Source organism: Acomys minous (assembly GCF_964271855.1).
Source record: "Acomys minous genome assembly, chromosome: 13".
Taxonomy (NCBI): Eukaryota; Metazoa; Chordata; class Mammalia; order Rodentia; family Muridae; genus Acomys; species Acomys minous.
Window position 1 is genome coordinate 34,901,208 of NC_140495.1, and position 21,699 is coordinate 34,922,906.

A 21,699-nucleotide genomic window follows, 5' to 3' on the forward strand; every position below is an offset into this window, starting at 1 on the left:
AATTAGCACCAGAGCAAAGTCAGCAAAGAACTCCAGCCATACCTCCTGGCAAGGTGCCGGTTCTCAGGAACAGTTGCCTCGATGGCTTTGGAAAGTTCAGACAGAGATGCAAAGACTACACAGAATGGAGAACATTGTCTGCACAAGAAGCTGAGATTCTAAAGGGTGTCCCCTCCCAGCAAGGTGATGGGAGGTAGAGGTGAAATGAATAGTAGACATCAGTCCTGGTCACCGTGGGAACTTTAGTCACTTGACTTAGTGTTGTCTACTTGGGACTAGAAACACCACTAAATGCTGTCAAAGTCAGACGTCTTTCATCTTTGGAAGCCAACCTTTCATTCTAAAACAGATTCTTACACATAAGTTTTCAAGCACAATGCTTGTTCTATAACCAAAGCCAATTAGGCACATGTGTTAGCCGGGACCCCCCCCCTCCCTCCCAACCCCAATCATGGTTTTCCGAAGCTGTCACTAAAATACCGAAGAAGAACTTAAAGAAGCAGAATTTATTTTGCCTCTTGGTGTCAGACATCTTGTCTGGACCTCGTTTATATACTAGAAAACATAGTTGGCGTATTCAGCAGGGTAAAGGGTAGATCTGAAGGTGGCTGGACACAAAGTCCTGTCTCTCTTTGAGTGTGGACCTGCAGAGAGACAAGACATTATCATAGTGGGTCTGTGTGGTAGAGGCTGCTCAGCTCATAGCCAATAGTGGGGTGTGAGAGCTAAGATACAGACCCCCCTCAAGACTACCCTACAAACCTATTTCCTCTAGCTAGGGACCACCTCCCAAACTCTGCAACTTCTCAGCATATTGCCACCAGCTGGGCCTTTGTCCTTCAGCATGAGCCCGTGGGGACATTTCTTATTCATCGCAACTTTAACAGGACTGATCACAAAGAGCTGGCAGTGGAAGCAGACTTCTTATTGGAATTGTAACCTCGTATATAAGTGGTAAAAACACGCTTGGTGTATTTAACAGTGTAAAAGATAGAACTGAAGGTGGCTGGACACAAAATGAATGTAACAGTGTGTTTGGAAAAGCTCCGTGATAGACTCTTTAGGGCTGTACTGCTCTATAATTGAAACTAGCAGTTCAGGGCATTGTTGATAAGAGGACTGCATATAAGTTGAATCAAGAATTATAAACAGAAGAAAGATGAGGAGAGTCTTAACCCTGCACACAGAAGCAGAGAGGTAATGTGCGGAGTATAGAGCAAGATGTGGAACGAGGCGACCCAGTGTGTGTTTAATTACACTTCTTTGTGAAAAGAGGAAAAGGATGCAGCACAGGCTGTGTTCGAACAAAGAGTTGCTGAGAGTTCTTAGAAATGATGAACAATCTGCAGATTCAAGAGGCACAGCGAATTCCAATGAGGTGAGGCCCAAGTAAGATAAATAAAAAGAAATCTGTATCTACGTGCATCAAAGTAATGCCGCAGAGTGAAAGGCAAAGAAAAAAAAAATCTTAAAAGCAACCAAGGGGGAAAAGAAATGACAGATCCCCTTCAAAGAAGCAGCAGTAATGGAAATTTGAAGAGGAATGACATTGTCAATGTGTACAAAGAACTAACTGTTAACCCCAGGACCTTATGGCGACTGAATGCCCCCTCAACAAAGAAGCAAGCGGAGCAGGGTGATACGTTGTGGGCTGTTGCCTATTAAGAGAAATTCCACCTGTACCCAGAAAGAAGAAAGTGACCCCGGAAAGCTCAAGAAAGATTGATAGAGCAGGTGGCTGGGTGGGGTTGACAGCTAATGAGTACCCATTGCATGAAACTGGCTGAGGGGCTCTGGGGTTAATGATGACCAACAGCTGAGACCTAAAGGGTCACTATGTGGCATTAAATGATCCAGGTCTACATGTGACAGTAAGACTTCAAAGAGTAAGGTGAAATTGACAGAAGTGGAAGAAAACACATGGTCAGGTTTCTAGATACATAACAACATATAATAATCAGTGCATGGTTTTAATTGATTATATTTTTAACTTTTCTGTGTCTTACATAAGTCAGTTGAAATGTTAAAAAAGTTCCTTTCTGATATCATTATAAGTGGACAATGCTATCTTTAGGAATACGCCATTTTTTTAAGTTACTTGTGGTTTTAATTTGACCTGCTTAAAAGTTAAAATATGAAGGAAATTCTGTTGCCTAAATAACTTTCTTCGGCTTTCAGATATTTTTAACTTGTATTCAGTATGTTTATACTAGTATGACCGTCTTTGTAGTTTGGTACATATTTTACAAGTTTCTTTTAAGATAAAGTGGTCAATATTTGGTTACAATGTTAAACTATACATATCATTTTAAGAATGTTGCTAGGAGACCTCTCAGCAATCTATCATTTTCAATTCTGGTAGCCATGTATCAGTAAACCTGTCCTTTTCCAACAAGCACACACCATGATACACTTATAATCTAAAAGTATTTTGTTCGATGCTAATATATATGTATATATGTGTTTATATATATATATATATATCTGCATTTCCTTCCTTACTAATGAGAGTAAATCGTTAAATGGATAGTTAAGCAATCTGAGATGGTTGTGTTTATATTAATATTTACCAAATGTCTAGTCTGCTAAATAAACAGAAATAACATCAGATTTGGTGAGGACTGTGCATAAATGTAGTCAGTGGGATTCCAGGCAGATAATGATGTCACTATTACAGCTCTGTGTTTTGTTTTGAGGTTCCCTAACTAACAAGCCTCCCCCCTTAGTGACTCTTTGACTTGTAGCTTGTCCATAGAATTGAAGAAGCAAAGGTCTTAATTTGGGGCTAAGGCTGTGGGATCCTGACTTCCCATGTGTAAGGTCTTTATGGTGTAGATTCTGAACAGAGTCCAGGTAGCCTGAAGCATTGGAGCTTTCTTTGACAAAGATGAAGTACCTTTTCTTTCAACTCAGCACATTGGAAAATGTTTGCTGCAATCCAGCTTTATCCATAAATTGAATAGTTCACCATATACATTTGGAAGTTCATAATTTAGGGCCATCATGTACATGATATCAGTGTATTGGGAAGGTTTTAACTTTTTTTTCTTTTTTTGTTTATAGAAACGACTAAATTTTACATGACAGAGGTAATTATCCAACCATCCGGGGGAAGTTTTCCTACCATACCAAGGTACAAATTATTGTATAATTTGCAATGTGGTAAAGGACAGGCACAATTGCTCATTTAGCTCTTCCTCACTCTGTTTGGAAAAGGAATTTTCTTTTTAAAGGCCCTGTGAGTGGCTGTCAGGTGAAGCAAACCACACTCATACACAATTTCAAGACCGTCTTCTTGCTTATGTGGTGCTATAGACAAATGCATGCATATAAATATAATTGCAACAGTTTTGCTTTGTTTTGTTTTTTTCTGATTCTGTGTTCTGAATATCCAGGATCATCTAACCTAGCCAGCCTTAGGCTTTTCAATATTAGTTTTGGTTTTAATATTGACTCGTTTAAAACTGGAAATGGAGATCAGTTTCATGGGATGCCTGCTATAAAAAAAATCAAAACAACAACAACAACAACAAAACAGTACTTAGCCTTTGAATATGTCAGTGTTTTCTTTTACTCTATTTGTTCACAAACAAAAATTATCTATAGTGTATTGTGCTGGTTGGTTTTTGCCAACTTAACACATAGGGAAGGGGAGCTTCAGTTGAGATTAGCCTGGAGGCATGTCTGTAGAACATTTTCTTGACTGGTGATTGGTGGGGAGGGCCCAGCTCACAGTGGATGGTACCACCCCTGAGCAGCTGGTCACAGATGTCATGCCATGGCTGAGCAGGCCATGGGGAACAAGCCAGTCAGCAGCATTTCTCCATGGCCTCTCCCTGACTTGAGTTCCTGCCACGGCTTCCCCTGATGGTTCTGCTCATTAGTATTTTGTCAACTGGACCCAAGCTATAGACATCAGGAACATCAGGAAATGCCTCTAGAAGACTGGGCGATAGGCCAGCCTGTAAGGCATTTTCTTTATGAGTGATTGATGGGGGAGGGCCTAGCCTATTGTGTGTGTGTGGTGCCACCCCTGAGCTGGTGGTCCTGGGCTCTATAAGAAATGGGGCTGAGTAAGCTAGAAAGCAGCACCCCATTCATGGTCTTTGTATTAGCTCCTGCCTCCAAGTTCCTGCCCTGTTTGGGTTCCTGCGATGACTTACTTGACGATGAACAATGATGTAGAAGTGTCCACCAATAAGCTCTGTCCTCCTTAAGTTGCTTAGGTCGTGATGTTTTATCACAGCCATAGTAACCCTGACTTGGACAGTGATGGACTGTAAGGCAGAAGCTAAGTAAGCCCTTTCCTCACGTCAGTTGGTTTTTGGTCATGGAGTTTATCACATCAAAACAGAAAGCAAATTAGTACTTGTGTTAATTGTTGATGTTCAGAAGTTATAACATCCTGAACATAAACTTGAATTTTATCCTACATGTGCGTTGATTCTGTACCTTAGAACTGTCCCTTAAGGCAGGTTAAATGGAAAAGATTGTCATTGATACTGTCTTTGGTAGGAAATTTCTTGCCTTAGTCGTTTACTGTCTAGTGTGCTATAAGATGATTCAAAGTTGAATTGTTGGGAGGGGGGGGTTTAATTCAGCAGATAGGATGTGTATGAGTGACTTGTCCTGTTGCCATGACAAAATAATTAGTACAAGGGACTCAGGAAGAACTTAGCTCACAGTTCAAGAATACAGTGCTTATGATGGCAGGACCTTGAGGCAGCTGGTGACACTGTACACAGTTGAGGAAGCAGAGGGTGATAAATGTTGGTGCTCGCTTGCTCTCTCCTTATTCAGTCCTGGACCTTGGAGCATGGACCAATGGCATCCAAAGTGAAGATGGGTCTTCTCATCTTAATTGTTGTAACATAGACACTCCCTCATAGACATGGCTGGAAGTTTGTCTCCCATTTGATTCTACATATTGTCAGGTTGTTGGTCAGTAGTAACTATCGCAGGGGGATAGTTATGTTTGGGATGGAAGTATATTAATGATAGCAGGATGAATTTTAAGGAGACTGGAACAAATATATCCTAATATTCCAAAATACACACTAGGAAATACTTTAAAGGGATGGGTGGTGGTCAGAAAAGCCTGGAATGTGATATCAGTGCCTTGCAGGAGCCTGCGAGTCCTGCCTTATCTTGTTAGTTTGTTACAGGATAGTTTGATCCCATTGTGAACTCTGAGACTGTGAGCTGTTAAAACCTTTGGTTTGGTGTGGTTCAACCATAACACACACCTTTAATCTAAGAACTTTGTTTATCGTAAACAGGTGATTATGGTGTGGCTCAGCCAGCCCCAGCACACACCTTTAATCCAAGAGCTTTGTGTACAGAGGATTTAATAAAGTTAAATGTAGGTCAAGAGGCAGAGGAAGAAATCAGCTGACAGGGATTAAAGAGTAGGAGGGACTCTGAGTTGAAGGATATTTAAGACAGTGTGTAGAAGTGGAAGTGGTCTTTGGCGCCTTTAGATCTTCGCCTTTACTCTTGAGATTTTGGCTCTTTGGCTCTTAGCTCTCTAACTCTTGAGCTCCCCAGCTCCTTGGCCTTTGGCTTTTTGCACCTTGAGTTAGCAAGCCTTTGGCCTTGGGTGTTTTGGCCTTTTCCTCCTGGGCTGTCAGCTGAGCTAGTGAGCTTTTTGGATTCCTTTCCTCAGAGACATGAGTTGAGCAGGAACGTAAACTGGGTGCTTTCTCTGCCTCTCTGAGCTAGCAGGTTTTCATCCCAGCATTTGGCTCCTGAGTCTTTATTGCTAAAACCCAATGTTTGGGATTTTTTTTCTTTATTTATAACATTAGTCAGTGTCATGAGAGGCGTGTGACAACTGCTTTCTGTCCCAACAGGTCTCAGTTTGTTCAGAGTGTTATTGCCCAGTGCCTGGTGGAACTCTCCTCTGCTAGAAGCACTTTCAGATTCACAATTCAAGATCAGGATGGCAAAGTGTACATCTTGGTAAGGACATCTTTTCATCTCCTTTTTTTTTTTCTTTGTTTGTTTGTTTTTTATGAGCTTGTAAGCCAGGGTCTCATTTTTTTTTTTTTTTTTTAAGTTTCCATCATTCTATTTTCTTACCTCTCAAGTCTAGAAACGGGAAGATGACCATAAGTGGAACTTTTAATATCAGTTAATCCATAAGCCAAGCTCACTTCATCTAGTGCCACATGACCAGGTGCCCCTGCATCCTAAGTTCTGGGTGTCCAGACAGAAAGAAAACCCAATTTTTTTTTATCCTTTAGAAGCTCACGCCCAAAATGTTTTGTTCTTGGCAATGGCTGTGGTGGACAATGTCATCTTACTCTGTATTGCTTTCTTCTCCTTGCATTTGTTGATCCTAGCATTACAATTCTGCCATCCTGTCTCGACTGCCTCTGACAGCTTGGTTTTGAGACATAGTGAGTTTGGAGAAGAGGCCAGCACTGGTGGCTCTGTACCCCTCTGTGTGCTGCAGAGGCCAGCATCATCCCAGTTCTGTTTAGAGTGATGTAAATCTTGCCCATTCATTTGGAAACCCAAACAGCCTGGACCATACTCTTCTCTGCATCTCTTTTCTTTAACTAGTTAACTTATACAGGGTGCTTCTTATTTGAAAAGCACTGTACTAGATGCTCAAGGTTGAATGAACTGAAATGTCTCTAGGAAACTCACACAGTAATAGAAAATGGACAGCATCACCACAGTTTGGAATTGGTGTTTCTTTTCTTTGTGTGTGTATGCATCTATGAGCTCACACATGCCTGGAGGCCAGGGGTCCATGCATAGGTCTTCCTCAGTTGCTTACTACTTTTTTCTTTCTTTCTTTTTTTCTTTTTTTTTTTTCTTTCTTTCTTTCTTTTTTTTTTTTTTTTTTTGATAATCTCTCACAAAGCCTAATTCAACTGAAGTTGCCAGGGAGCCCCAGGGATCCACCTGTCTCTGCCTACTAGCACAGACATGACAGCTACATGCTACCATCCCCGGATTTTCACATGGGCTCTGGAAATCGAACTTGGGTCTTTTTTCCTGCTTGCAAGCACTTTTTCACCCGAGCCACATTTCTTCTAGCCTTAGTTTTCTTCTGTTGAAAAAAAGTTTTTTTTTTCTATTTGAAAAATCATCTAATTTTATTACATCGAAATTTTACCTTTCTTAGTTTGATAGGATACATTTTAAAATTATATTCGGACAATATGAAGAACCTAAAGTGCTGTTTCCCCTATCCTATCCACTCCCCAAGAGCCCAGTTGTGGCATGGTTTCTAGAGCCCATCATGGTAACAGTCTGTTATGTCTGTGCATAAGACATGTATCCGTATACAGCTATTTCTAAGAATTCTCACAGGTATTTGAGTTTTACTTGATTAGCTGTTTGGTAACAGTTTCATGTAACAATGATGACTGTTTCCTGTTGTGTAAATGTGGACTGGACTCTATTCCTTAGTGACCAGAATTCCACTGTATGGCCACTGAAGACAGTGCTACAAGAAAATAATCATTACACGGGCATTTGTTTTTCTTTAGAAGAGGACTTTCTAACTCAATACATTATTTTTTTTTTCTGAAAAATTATTTTCTTTTTATTTGTTTATTCACTTTGCATCCTGGTTGTAGTCCCATCCCTCCTCTGCTCCTAGTTCCAACTTCCTTCTCTCTCCCCCTTTCCTCCTCCCCTGTTTCTCAGAAAAGAGGAGCCCCCCCCCCTTTCCCACCCACCCCAGCTCATCAAGTCTTAGTACAGTATTGGAATATATATATGTGTATATATATGTATATGTATGTGTAAGCTGTATGAGTTTATCTCTTCTAGTGGACATGCTTGTGGCCCACACACCCTGTTGACCAGGTCAGGGCACCTCTTCACAGCTGCTGACAGTTGGATGCTATGGCTCACAGCTGCCCCTTCCGCACAGACATGTCTCTGTGCAGCAGGCTTTGCTTTGCCCGGGAAGCTCTTTGCTCTATCTCTGAAGTGTACTGGAAACTCATAAGCTCACCTTCCTTTTCCTGCCTTTTTTGTTTGTTTGTTTGTTTGTTTGTTTTTGTTTTTTCGAGACAGGGTTTCTCTGTGTAGCCTTGGCTGTCCTGGACTCACTCTGTAGACCAGGGTGGCCTCAAACTCACAGCGATCCGCCTGCCTCTGCCTCCTGAGTGCTGGGATTAAAGGCGTGTGCCACCATGCCTATCTCCCCAAAGGCATTTTTATTGGGCATCTCATGTCTGCGTTCTCTTTCTATGCTTTGCCTGTCATTGTTTACATTGTTTGGCCTCTCGCTGATATCTGGGAGCTCCAAATATTTCAGATTATTTATAACATTGTCATTTATATAGCAGATGCTTTTTTCCTAGTAAGTTTTTTTTTTTAACTTTATATGGTTGCTCTCCCAAATAATGCTGCATAAAATAAAATTGTAAAAAAAAATGTAAAAAGCCTACCTGACACACATCATATACGCAATTATGTTTTTCTGTTCCTTTCTGTGGCTTTTTGTGGTGGTGATATACAACATAGACCGATTAGCAACATTCTCCTCTGGGTTTCTCTTCCCATACTTTAGCTCTGGATTTTAAACTCAGACAGTTTGGTGATTGAACCTCTGAGAAGTTCCAGGTGTGTCAGGAAGTTCCCACTGTTGGAAGATACACCGGAAGCTGACTCCAACTCTGCCTGGAACGCCGTCAAAGTCCTGTACCAGCCCTGCATCAAAAGCAGGAACGAAGCGTAAGTGTGCTTTTGTTTTTCCTGTCCCATGTTGCACTTCAGCTGTGGTCTCCACGAAGGCAGTAAAAAATCAGTGAGATAAATGCTACTTGACGCTGCTAGGACTCACACTGCTAAATATCAGGCTTTGCAAGCAGTAGATTGAGTTATAACAGATGATCCAGGGAACTTGCCTTTCCTGAAAATAATTAGCCTTTTTTATTATAATCTCAGCTCTCTGCACATATGGCTGTGGTGCTAAGTCAAGCATCAGCAACTGTGGGGACTGCCTAAAGGTTGTTGCAGGCTTTCAGGAGAAAGCAGTGAGTGAACAGCCCCTGCCTATGAGTTTGCCTTTGTAACATGTGGAAGCAGACAAGAAACAAAACAATGAAAACATTAAAAGATTTCTGCGACCCTGTGTGTGCCCAGTGTACATCTTGAGCACCCAGCTCTCTTAAAGCTAAATCAGCCTTTGTGGAGCAGGTGCTATTTTGACCCCAGTTTTAAAGATGGTGTCTAGGATGTAGCAGGTTAAGTAGAGAAAAGTGGAAGCGAACGAGGTAAATGGCACCTTGGCGGTTGCAATTCTGTACTGAAAAGCAAGAAGGTTCCTCAGTTAAGGTGGTGGTAAATGGAAACTTGGAGGAAGTAAAGCACTAGGCTGTGTCTGATAAATAAGTTCTGCAGAGCAGGAGACAGCAAGTATTCTAATTGGACAGTTGGAAAGTTATACTGTCCTCTGCTCTCTGATGAGTTTGGTCAAAGGTGTGCTAGAAATACAAAGATACCAGATTTTTTTTTGTCAATAAATAAGACAGGTTTTTAAAATCAGTACTTTTTATATTATTATTATTATTGTTATTATTATTATTATTATTATTATTATTATTATTATTCAAGAAATACAAGTCATAAAACATTTCAATACCTGAAAAATTGAATATATATAAATTATGAAAGCCATGTTTTTCTCCACGAGTAAAAGGAATGTTGTGTATTTGGTCCCTGTTTGCATTCACTTTTGCGTGGATAATCTCTAATTGTTTTATAGAAAGACAGGGCAAACTTCTATTCTGACCTGGAGTTTTCTGCCTTGCCCATTTCCCTACCTTTATCAGGACTGGCGTAGATTTTTGCCACATGAAGCCATCTAAACTTTAAGGGTTCTGTTGCGTGTCCTTATATAATATTCAGGCATGGCCAAGAATGTGCTTCCGTGTTTTACGCCTTGGGGCTCTGGTCGGATTTTGAGCTTCTCCTTGTTTTTGTTCTATGTTGATGTGTGTATGTACCATTATATATTTAGATTTACGTAATCATTTATTAAAAGCACTTTTATTCGTGTTTTTTACTTATTTGAAACATAGACTTGAAAAAGGTGTTTTAAATATTATATTATAGAAATCACCATTTGTGGTTCTAATGTCAAGTTTTGCATTTTATAATTTGAAAGTATATTATGAAGTGTGTGCTTGTGGCATGGCCATTTGCCTGGTTGCATACTTCATCAACAGGAGATTTGTTTCTTTTCCATTGACTGCTTCATATTGATACTGCTGTGTTTGCTTTAAAAACTTATCAAGCTATTATTTTTAAATTATGTTTCTTTATGTTCCCCCCCCCCATGCTGTGTCATTTTATCTTAAGGGTGTGTTTCATTAGTGTATGCTTTGGAAATGGCATGTAGCTGCATGTGTCAAAGCTTCAATGAGTGAACGCATCTCTGCTTTTATTTTATGTTATGTTTTTGTTTTGTTTGTTTTTACTGTGCAAGTGTATGTGAATGAGTGTGGGGTCATTGGTGCCATGGTGTGCAGGTCAGAGGGCAGCGTTCTGGCAAGTGTTTTGTTTGTTTGTTTGTTTGTTTGTTGTAGTTTCCCTTTGCTCTGGGGCAAGCTCTCTCTTCTTTATGTTGCTGTGCTGGCCAGGGAGCTGCCGGATGATTCTCTTCTGTCCACCTCCCGTCTCCCCAAAGGCATGCTGGGATTACAGACATGTGCACTATACCCGTTTGTTTTCATGTGAGTTCCAGCACCAAACTCGTGTCCTGAAGCTTGTGAGACAAGCACATTTACCCAGTGAGCCATCTCCTTAGCCCAGCTCTCCCTGTGTCGGTGGTGAATTTAATCATACACTTTATTGTAGTTATTCCCATATTTCTTTGGACATAGCCCACCATCCTTTGGTAAGTTGCCTTCTGCGTCATTACTGTCTTCTGATTATTTGAAAGTAAAAAAATATATATCAATTTCAAGATGGCTTATATGGATAGCCTTAAATTTCTAGTGCACATAGTTAAGCTAATTTCCTTTTACTGCCATTGCTTTGACTTAACTAACACTCGTGCTCTTGAGTGAGACAGGGCATTTGTGGCTCTCCTTGTTATCTTCTCGCTGTGTCAGACACTGCTGTAACTCTGATGATAATGACCACATCTCCTCACCTATCCAGCGAACGTCTGCCACCTCAGCTTGCCTCTTGCTCTTATGCATTAGAAACGTTAACATATGTGCTTATTTCTACAGAAGTTAGAATGTTTTGCTATGTTTTATAAATTCACAAATATTATTATACTCTATATTTTTGCAACTTGTTTTTTGTTCAGTATTCCATGGTTTTTACTTAATAAGGTATATTCTTTTATTTTTCCTTATGTGTATAAGTGTTTGCATATAGGTGTACCGTGTGTGTCCCTGTGTCCGAGGAGGCCAGAAAGGGCGTCAAGTTCACTGGGACTGGAGTTAAAGATATTTATGAGAAGCCCTGCACATGCTGGGAACAGAGTCTAGGTCCACAGCAAGAACAGCGGGTGCTGTTAACCTCTGAGCCACATCTCCAGCCCCTGGTGTTTTGTTTTTGTTTTTGTATTTTTGCGAAAGGATCGCAGTCTGATACCAAGGCTGGTCTGGAACTCAAGGTAGAGTCCAGACTGGCCCTCAACTCTTGATGATCCTCCTGCCTCAGACTCTCAAAGTATTAGGAATATAAGTGTGAGAAATCAATGGCTTTATAAATTATACTTTCTTTGGTACTTCCAAATTTGTACTTTACTCAATCCCTTAATATCTGAAAATATTGTACACCTATTCTGTCTCTCTGAAAAAAAATTAAACACCTTTCTAAAAATGTAATGAGTGTATGTGCATGTATGTGTGTGTGTGTGCATGTGGTGTGTGTGTGGGTGTGTGTGTACTTGCAACAGCATATGAGTAGAGATAAGGAGACAACCTACATGACTCAGTTCTCTTCCTCCATATGTCGTTGGCTTTGCACTCAGGTCCTGAAGCTTAGCAGCAAGTCCCCTTTCTCACTAGAAAATCTCACCAACCCCGAAAATTCATCAGGACGTTCTCTTTGGTTGTCTGAGATTTCATATCAGTGTATGGAATGGGAACTTGTACCAAAATTTTGTCATGCCAAATCTAATAGCCTCTTAATCTCTGAGACTAATAATTATCCTTAAACCTTCTTGTTTTCTCTGTTTTTTGCTTTCCATGTTAGCTCTCTCCCGCCATCTCTCTCTCTCTCTCTCTCTCTCTCTCTCTCTCTCTCTCTCTCTCTCTCTCTGTGTGTGTGTGTGTGTGTGTCTAATAAATGACTTTGATTCATTACTTCATCTGTTGTATAAAATAATGTTTATTTTTTGTTTTTCAAGACAGGGTTTCTCTGTGTAGCCTTGACTGCCCTGGACTTGCTTTGTAGACCAGGCTGGCCTTCAACTCACAATGATCCACCTGCCTCTGCCTCCTGGAGTGCTGGGATTACAGGTGTGGGCCACCATGCCCAGCTGTATAAAATCATTATTATTGTGCCTTTCTTTCCCCTTTGGGACCCTGAATCCCTGAAGGCAGACAGGAATCTTATGAGTTGGGTAACATGCTCTGAGTGAATTACATTTTTGGTCTTTTAAGGACATTAGTCCCTTCCTTTGGGGGCATAATGAACTCTCTGACATATTCATGACACATGGGGTGGTGCCTTAACTATTTTAGTCCCATTGGCTAGAGGTTTTTTTTTTTTTTTCTAGTGAAAGTGTGGATGGCCAGATGGTAGTCTAAAAGAGGAAAACAGCAAATGTAACTGTGGTTTTATTTCCTTGAGCACTCACAAAAAGAAAAAAAAACTGGCATGTAATATTTTTAGAATGTTCGTTCTTTCTAGCAACAGCGTTCATCATCTTGAAGAACGCTTTTTCATGCCTTCTCTCTATGCTCTAACCAGCATTGGCATGTATGGGTGAGCACCAATTTTTTGTATGCTGTTGCTAATTGTTTTATTGTTTTGTTTGTTTGTTCCTACCTGCCCATGATTTATCCTGGCAGAATAAAGTATTTCGTGCTTTGTGTTGCTTATCAGAGCTTATGTCCAAAGTTTAAAAGTTGGTGCATATAGTCTAACTCTTTTTTTCTTTTTTGTTAATATGATCTAACTTTTTTCTTTTTCTTTCTTTTTTTTTTTGTTACTGTTAATATGATCTAACTGTTTTCTTTTCTTTTTTTTTGTTGTTATTAATATGATCTAACCTTTACAGTTTGGTTTTATCATTTCGTCTAGCCACCCACATCTTCACACTCTCTGGACTGATATTAATTTTGTCTGTAGGAGATGTTTGGCAGTGTCTGGACACAGTATTGGTTCTTACAGCTTGAAGGCTTATGGCATCTAGTAAATTGTTAAGGAATTCTCTTGAACATCCTGTGATATTGAGAAGAGACGCTTACAACAAATAATTTTGTAGTCCCGAATCTTAATATGCCAAAGATAAGAGCCTGCTTGGAAATGTCTCTTGAAGTCAGGCTACTTCTCCCTTCTCCTTTTGTGGGGGATAGCCTGCAGTTTTCTTGAAATTGTATTTAGGATCAGCAAAGAAATCAATTCTACTATGACATGAACCAAAATCCTTGTACTACCATAGGCTAATTTTGTTAAAGAGAGTAAATGATGAAATATAAACAAATTTTTGTTATTGCCATGCTCTCCTTTTTCCTTAAGGAAAATGGCCGAGAAATGAGGTTGCAGGGTCCCTTGGCTGGTCTGCTTTTGAGTTTCCTTTATGCTGTTTCCCCTTGCAGTTTACAGATCCACCAGCACTGCACAAGCGAGTGCCTTGCTGCCCACCACCCCCCATTTGGACTTTTCTGTTTGTTTGTTTTTGTCTATTGCTTTTTTTTTTTCCCTTTCTCTCCTTTAGGTTTAGTTGTTTTTATATTTTTATTTGGGTGTGGGTATGGCTTTAGGAGGAGTTACTTTGATATTAGCCATCCTAAAGGATATTGTAGATAGTGTTTGCTCCTTTTTTGTGTTCCTTACCCCATTCCTCCATTCTCCACCCTTTCTCCACCCTTCCAACCCACCAGCACTAGGTAGCAGAGAAGGAAGGATAGAAGGGAAAAGGGGTGTGGTTGTCCTTAGACTACTTCCTGCTGATTAGGGGCATAGAGTTCCCTGAGACATGTTTGATATCTGTCATCAAGATATTATTTTTTTTTTCTTCTTGGCCCTTTGCATACAACCACTTGATAAACCTTAACAAACCTCAACTACAGCCCCCAGAACCCAGTAGCATCAGCAGGAGCAACAGCGGGAGCAGGGGCAGGAGGAGAGAGTAGCAGCCACTGCCATCCAGTCAGGGCCTCAGCATGTATATACCTTCTCAAGGGTCCCCAGAATTCTAAATGCCACGCACTTGCAGAAGCTATCTGCAGCTGGCAAAGTCATGCCTCTGCTGGAGCACGAGGCAAATCACAGCCAGCCACTGTGGGCCGTCTGAAGCATCCCCATATCCCACACTTGCGATTCAAACAAAAACATATTCCCATAACATTTCTATATTTTTAGGAGAAATCAGAAATTCTCACTACAGGATATGAGGAGAGATCTCATTGCAGTTTTGCTGAGCATTATCTGATTAGTGATTGTCCAAGTCTCACTGCTGTTGCTATGATAAAACCATGACGCGAAGCAACCTGAGGAAGAAAAGATTTGTTTAATTTTACAGGTAGTAATCCCTCTTCTAGGGAGGCTCAGGACAAGAGCCTAGAGGCACGTACTGAAGCAGAAACCATGGAGGGACTCTGCTTATTGGCTTGCTTCCCATAGCTGGCTCAGCCTGCTTTCTTACACAACCCAAGACCAAGGCTGGTACCACCCATAGTGAGCTGGTCCCTCTCACATTGATCATATTACCCAGTAGACTTTCCCACAGGTCAGTCTGGTTGGGGCATTTTTGCAACTGAGGTTCCCTGTTCCCAGGTGATTAGTTTGTGTTGAGTTGACAAAACCTAGGCAGCATAGTGACATTGAGAATCAGCTCATGTGCTTTGGTCATTTGTATGACATCTTCAGAGACTCACTTGTTCAACCCTCATAACTTGAAATTTTTTTTTCTCCCATTCATTAGCACCCTTATATCTTTTGATGAACAAAAATGTTTAAATTTGGCCATGTCCAATTCATCTATTTTGCCTTCATCTTGATGCATATTCTGGTAATGCAAAGTTACTTTCAAATGTGCTTGTTTTTTTGTTTTGTTTTGTTTGTTTGTTTGTTTTTTAGTTCTGTGCACTGAGATGTCAAAGACCAGCACTGCCTCAAATACTGTGGAGATATGCTGAGTGGTTTGGGCTCAGTGGTCTTTTGACTGATAAGAAAGATAGAGCAAGGCTGGATGCTGGTAGCGCACACCTTTAGTCCCAGCACTGGGGAGGCAGAGGCAGGCGGATCTCTGTGAGTTCGAGGCCAGCCTGCTCTACAAAGTGAGTCCAGGACAGCCAAGGCTACACAGAGAAACCCTGTCTTAAAAACAAAAGCAACAACAACAACAAAGAACAAACTGTTAATTTTATATCCAACAGACTACTCAAAGGCCTATTATTCAATAACTATATAACCCCGTAAGCTATTTCGTGTTAGCTGATTTGAATGCTATGTGTATATGATGCTATAGATGCCCGGGGACATTAAGAAAGTTATATCAAACCATCTCTAGGAAGTGTCTACTTCCACGCTCATGTAGAAACTATAAGAACATTGCCAGTATGTTCCAGGATACATTGACCTTGTAGAGTAGAGCAAAGTCAAACTTATTATATTTCACATAGGAGGAAACTGGGGACCAGATATAAGTTCAACTTGTCACTGGAAGCCAAGATTAGGGCTCCAAACTGAGTACTTCTTTCTTTCACTACATCTTCCTTCACCATGAAATTTAGGAGATGTGAGACTGGGCTATAAATGTATATTCTATTTGAGAAAAGCTCCTCTAGTAACTTAGAAGGTCGGTGTCAGCACTCTCTTTGCTCCCCCAAATGCGCTCTTTGTTGTCTTCCATCCAGCACATATGTGTATATTCTAATGTGTTACTCTAGTAGCAGAAACTTCTGGGTTAAATGTTCATATTCAATGTTTCAGATCAGAACTTAATGGTAACCAACACAGCTTTAGTTATTTGTGAAGTCCATTGTCTTTACTTCCTAGAGCAGGAAACCATTGAATGGAAGTTAATCTAACAGTCCAGTGAAATGGCCCAGTACCAATATGGAAAATACGAAAGCTTCCTTAGAATCACTTCCACACATTTGTCTGCGATTTGTGCATTTTCACACGAACTTTCCCATATAGAGGCAATTCCTTGCTATTAAACGCATTCATCGCATTTTTCATTTGTGATTAGGGAAATCCCTCTTTAGACCCTGCATGTACAATAGCCTAAACTACGGCTTGGTTCACTTGGAATTCCTACATGCCCCGTGAATAATTTGAAATCACTAGGAAAGAGACCAGAAATAAGACCACGACATATAATAGGAGTGGACATTGCGTCTAGAGATTCTCACTTTCTTAAGAAAGGTGCATTGTGGGAGAAGTAGATCACAACCTCTGTGTGTAAGGAAGGAAGGACAGTGTGCACATGAGGTTGCTCCTTTACTGTTTCCTACTCACCCACCAAGGACAAACTCAGAGAGCACAGTGTGGGGTTCATTGGGGTTAACGTCTTGTTGTGTCATTGCAGGATATCCTGTTACTAATGAATGTTCAGAGTTGGAAAGGGATTGCTGCTCCTAAACTCCTGCTGAAACTTAGCTGGGGCTTAGGAGGAAACCTTTAATTAGATGTCTGCAGTTTCCCAATTATTACTTTTGAAAATACCACAGATTGTTGATGGGAAGTGATCTTTTTTGAAAATATATTAAATTCCATTGTTTAGTGGAGTTTTAGCAGTCATTCAACTGCACGCTTCCCGTCAAATTGTGTCCGTTTTCTGTGGGTTTAGAAATCACGTTTCATAAAGAAATAAGTTTGCCACCTATGCTGTAATGGCTATAAAGGAAAGGCTGTGGAATCCATAGGGCCCTCCAACGTGTTATTTTGGCTTTGTCGTTAAAAAAAAAAACCTGGAATGTTCCTGGTTGGTGATCTTCATCTTGCATATTAGGGTTGAAAAGCTGACCTGCGGCTTCTGCTTTCCATAGCATTTGGGGATTTTATTTTCATCAAGACTACTGTGAGAGCCTCCACCCCTGCAAAAGTGTAGGCATCTCTGTTGGAACCCCAATAAGTTGGACATTTGGTTGTTGGTGTTCCCCTTAATTTTAATTTTTATTTTTTGAGAGAGAGAGTTTCTCTGTGTAGCCTTGGTTGTTCTGGAACTTGTCCTGTAGACCAGGCTGACCTCGAACTCACAGAGGTCTGCCTGCCTCTGCCTCCGAGTGCTAGGATTAAAGGCATGTGCCACCACGCCCCTCCCCCCCCAGTGGCGTTCCCCTTATTAATCCTGTACATTAATGTTGTAGTGTTCCCTCTGGAGGCAAGTGCCCCTTTTAGAGACCAAAGTGGCACCTCAGATCCAAAAGCCTCCAATGTGTATCACTGCCTCTGAAGGACATGCCCTGTAGCTCTGTCTGTAGCCCCAACCAGAACCTAACCTTTGGAGAAACACTGTCTCCCTGGCTACAAACCAACCAGTCATCTCTAATTCTTCAGGGACCTTCTGGAGAAATAATGTCATAGGAGTCATAGGAAGAGACTCACTCCCATTGCCACTGTTGTCCCTCTATGTGGTAACCACAGTAAATAGGTTGATTTGTTTCCTGACAGTTGAATGTACTCATGGTAATGCATGCTCCTGAAGTGAATCTGGAGATGATTTATGTTTTCTAATCCTTTTTCTTTGTCAATATAAAGACTATAGACTGTAATATTTTTTTCAGTGTGTGTGTGTGTGTGTGTGTGTGTGTGTGTGTGTGTGTGTGTGTGCCAGCAGATGCTGTCAGGTAGTCTCCTCAAATGCCTTCTACTTTGCTTTTTTGAGATTAAAGTCTCTCATTGAACTTATAGCTCACCCGTTGGCTAGCTGGCTGGCCAGCAAGCCCCAGGTATCCGTCTGCCTCTCCCCTACTCTCTCACTTCAAGTTCTGGGGCTGCAAACATGTTGTACCTCATCTGGCTGTGCACAAGGTTGTTGGGGATTTGAACTCAGGTCCTCAGGCTGATACAATAGGCACTGGACCAATTGAGCCATCTCCCTAGCCAACTACACTGTAATATTCTTTTGCAGTTTATTTTTCCACACAGCGCTATGTCTTCTCAATACATGTAATTTTATATTTAACTGATGTATTATAATCCATAATGTAGATAATTTGTGATGTTGATATTTATAATTTTTCTTGGATATTAATTGTTCTGGAGTGCAACCTTTGTGCGTACCTCTTTTCACACCTCTGAAAGTCTTTCTTTAAAGTGAATGGATGGGGCTAGAGAGCTGGCTCTATGGTTAGGAGCACTGTCTGTACCCCTAGAGGACTGAGTTCAGTTCCTAGCAACCAGATGGTGGCTCACAATCATTCACAACTCTAGTGCCAGGGGATTTGATGCTGTCTTCTGGCCTCCATGGGCACCAGGTATGCACGTGGTGCACAGACATACATACAGGCAAAAACTCGTCCACATAAAATAATAAAATCAATAGGAAAAAGTAGACTGGCTATCTTAGGGCATATTGATGTAACAAAGTTTTAAGTAAGTAACCTCTTTATGGTAAGTACTTTAGACTTACATAAGAGTGACTATGATGGAACAGGTTGTTTTGTGAACCTCTCACCCATCTTCAGTTTCCTGTGTATTCTCATCTTCTGTTACCATGGTACCTTCCTCAACACCAGTTCAGCAGCATTGGCACTTTGTGTGCCACTGGCTCATGTGTCCTTTTGATATGTCTCATATTTGTAATTTTGAACACACCCTAATTGCTGATACCACAACAGACTCTAGAGTCTAGAATTAGCCATTTAAGAAGCTCAGGTCCTGTTGGTGGGAGATTGGAAGTAGTGATAATTTCCATGGTAAATTGTTCTTCTAGGGCCTGTTCCTCCTGACACTTTCACTCCCTCACCTGTTCCAATGAAGCATATAGCAAGGTTACTAATTATAGCCACTGTGATAGAATTGCATTTTTAGGGTGATTCTTTCTCTGAGCATCTTCAATTGTGTTTATTAAACTTTTGAGTTTCTTCTGTGAACAGCCTGCTATAGTCCTTTGCTTACTTATGCTGATATCTGTGTATATGAGAGAGAAATTCTTATATTCATGGGTATTAACCTTTTATCTGGTTGTGAATATTATGCTATATAATATACATTATATATGATTATATAATTATATATAAAACATAATATAGTATATATCATATATATAGTTGTGAATATTAACTGTTTGCACCCTGCAATTCACTTTTAAACTTTATAATATTTTTCAAAATTTTTAAATTTTCATCTTGTCACAATTAAAACTGGAGTCAAAAGCTCTGGCCTTTTGTCCTGATTAAGATCATCCTTGCCACTTACTGAATGGGCTGACTCAGAGACCAGTGGACACCCAGTAAACAAAACCACTGTTCTCAGTCTTTAGAATTCAGCACATTCATACGTTTCTTCTGGGAGCTTGCCTCTGCGTTCTGGTTTCCCTCTGCCTTCTGACCCTTTCCCTTTCTTCTTCTTAAGTCTTTTTCATGCCATTTTCACTCTTTCCTAAAGCCCAGGAATGCTCTCCCTGGCATCTTTGCCAACTTCTGTTTTGTGACAAAAACTCTAGTTCCAGAACTAGGGAGATGGCATAGTCATGAGAGAGCATGAGGATGAGTTCAGATCCCCAGAAGCCACCCGTATAAAAAGTGAGGGACAGTGATGCATGCCTATAACCCCAGTGCTGAAGGGTTGGAGTTAGAATCAGCTGGATCCATCAAGCTGGATCCAGTGTAAGCCAAGTCAATGAGCCTCGGTTCAGTCAGAGACCTTCTATCAAACAACAAAAGGGTGGACTGTGATAGAGAAAAGACACTACCCAACATCAACCTCTGACATGCACACACAGACACATGAATGTGCTTGTGTACCTACATGCACACGTGTCCCACACTCACAGTTTTACACACACACACACACACACACACACACACACACACACACACACACACACACACACACCCTCCTGAGTAAAATCATTTGAGTTCACACTGCATCCCTTCCTTTGACTTAGGTTCTTTGCTTGTATTCCCATCTCGTTGTCTCTGCTCCAAATCCCACCAACTTCTCATATTCTGTGTGCGAAAGGTAGAGGAAGCTCATTAGCACTCCCGGTGACATATGTTTCTTTTTCCTTGTATCTCTAGCAGTGGCTTCTTGGATTATCTTCTTTGCCTGGGCTCAAAACCAGATTTAACCTTTAATTGTTTCCCACTGAAGTCCATCTGAATAGTTGTGCAGCCTGTCTATTGTGTCTGCATAGTTTTCTTCACACTTGCTTTTTCTCTTCACGGTTCCACCAGTCATATCATGTATTTGCCACTCTTAAAACTGTGTGTGTGTGTGTGTGTGTGTGTGTGTGTGTGTGTGTGTGTGTGTGTTTGTGTATGTGTATAGTTTGTTTAGTGTGTGTGTAAGTGTGCACATGTCATGATGTGTGTTTGGAGTTAGAGGATGGTTTGAAGGAGTTGATTCTCTCCTTCCACCATCTGGGTCTTGGGGATCAAACTCAGATGGTGAGGCTCAGCAGCAAGTGCCTTTACTCACTGAGCTCTCTATTGTATATTGATGGTATAAAATAATGGGCTTCATGATGACATTTTTGTTCTTCATTAGGGCCTCTGTGGTATTTATTTGCATCCATCCCTCAAGCCTGTTGGAACTCTCATCCAGGCTATATCTGCAGTCCCCCCCCCCCAACAAAATTATCCCAATACTCTACCCTTTTGCCCACCTCATATCTTTAGGTCCTTGAATTGGCCTTTGAGGTCTTCTATGGCGGTTTTCTTCTGTGTCTTTCTTAGATTGTCTCCTCCAACCAGAATGGAGTAATGCAACTTCTGAGCCGCTCTCTCTCTTCTTTGCTAAGGGTCTGTAGTTGCTCGTGTGCTTCTGTTTTCCTTTTCAAACAGCCTCTGTAGTAACTTTGTGATTTTTCTATAAGAGATTCACATGGAAGCTGGAACTTTGTGTTGTGGGTGCTCCTACATGTGTAAAATCTTCATTAGCCAGTCTATAAAAATATTTACGGTGGTCCATGCCTAATAAACTTTTCCTTATACCTTTGGCAGTTATATAAAAGCAAATATATAGAAAATTATTTTAGATCATATAGGGTGTTCTTTTTTTTAACTTTGTTTCTTTGGCATCTGTTATTTCCATATTTTTTTCTCTTCTTATCCATATAAAATAAGGATGCCCTTGCTGGCAAAGTGACTTAACCTTGCTAATTTTATCGCAGTGATTGTTTCTAGATCAATAAGGCCAAAGGGCAATTGGAAAGCACAGCTGATAGTTTATTATATTCGAGGCTGGCAAGTTACCTTTGAAAGTTACTCAGACATGGTGGAATTTTCTTAATAGAAATGTCTCTAGGTTCAAATAAGTGTTCTATAGACATGCTAGATTTTCAGTCATACTTATATTTTTAATTTTTTAACATTTATTTTTAATTATGTATGTGAGTGTCTATGTGTGGGTATGTGCATATGA

General features: G+C 40.6%; 1 protein-coding gene across 4 annotated transcripts in view; it reads left to right on the top strand.

Moving 5' to 3' along the window:
- The window catches only part of UBE3D (ubiquitin protein ligase E3D), a 180,791-nt gene that overhangs the window by 32,662 nt on the left and 126,430 nt on the right, over nucleotides 1–21,699 (top strand). For all 4 annotated transcript variants that reach the window (XM_084753453.1, XM_084753454.1, XM_084753451.1 and 1 more), the window contains exons 6-8: nucleotides 3,064–3,133; nucleotides 5,853–5,961; nucleotides 8,540–8,703. In XM_084753453.1, coding sequence (XP_084609579.1) covers nucleotides 3,064–3,133; nucleotides 5,853–5,961; nucleotides 8,540–8,703 — 343 coding nt within the window. The remainder of the gene's footprint in view (nucleotides 1–3,063; nucleotides 3,134–5,852; nucleotides 5,962–8,539; nucleotides 8,704–21,699) is intronic.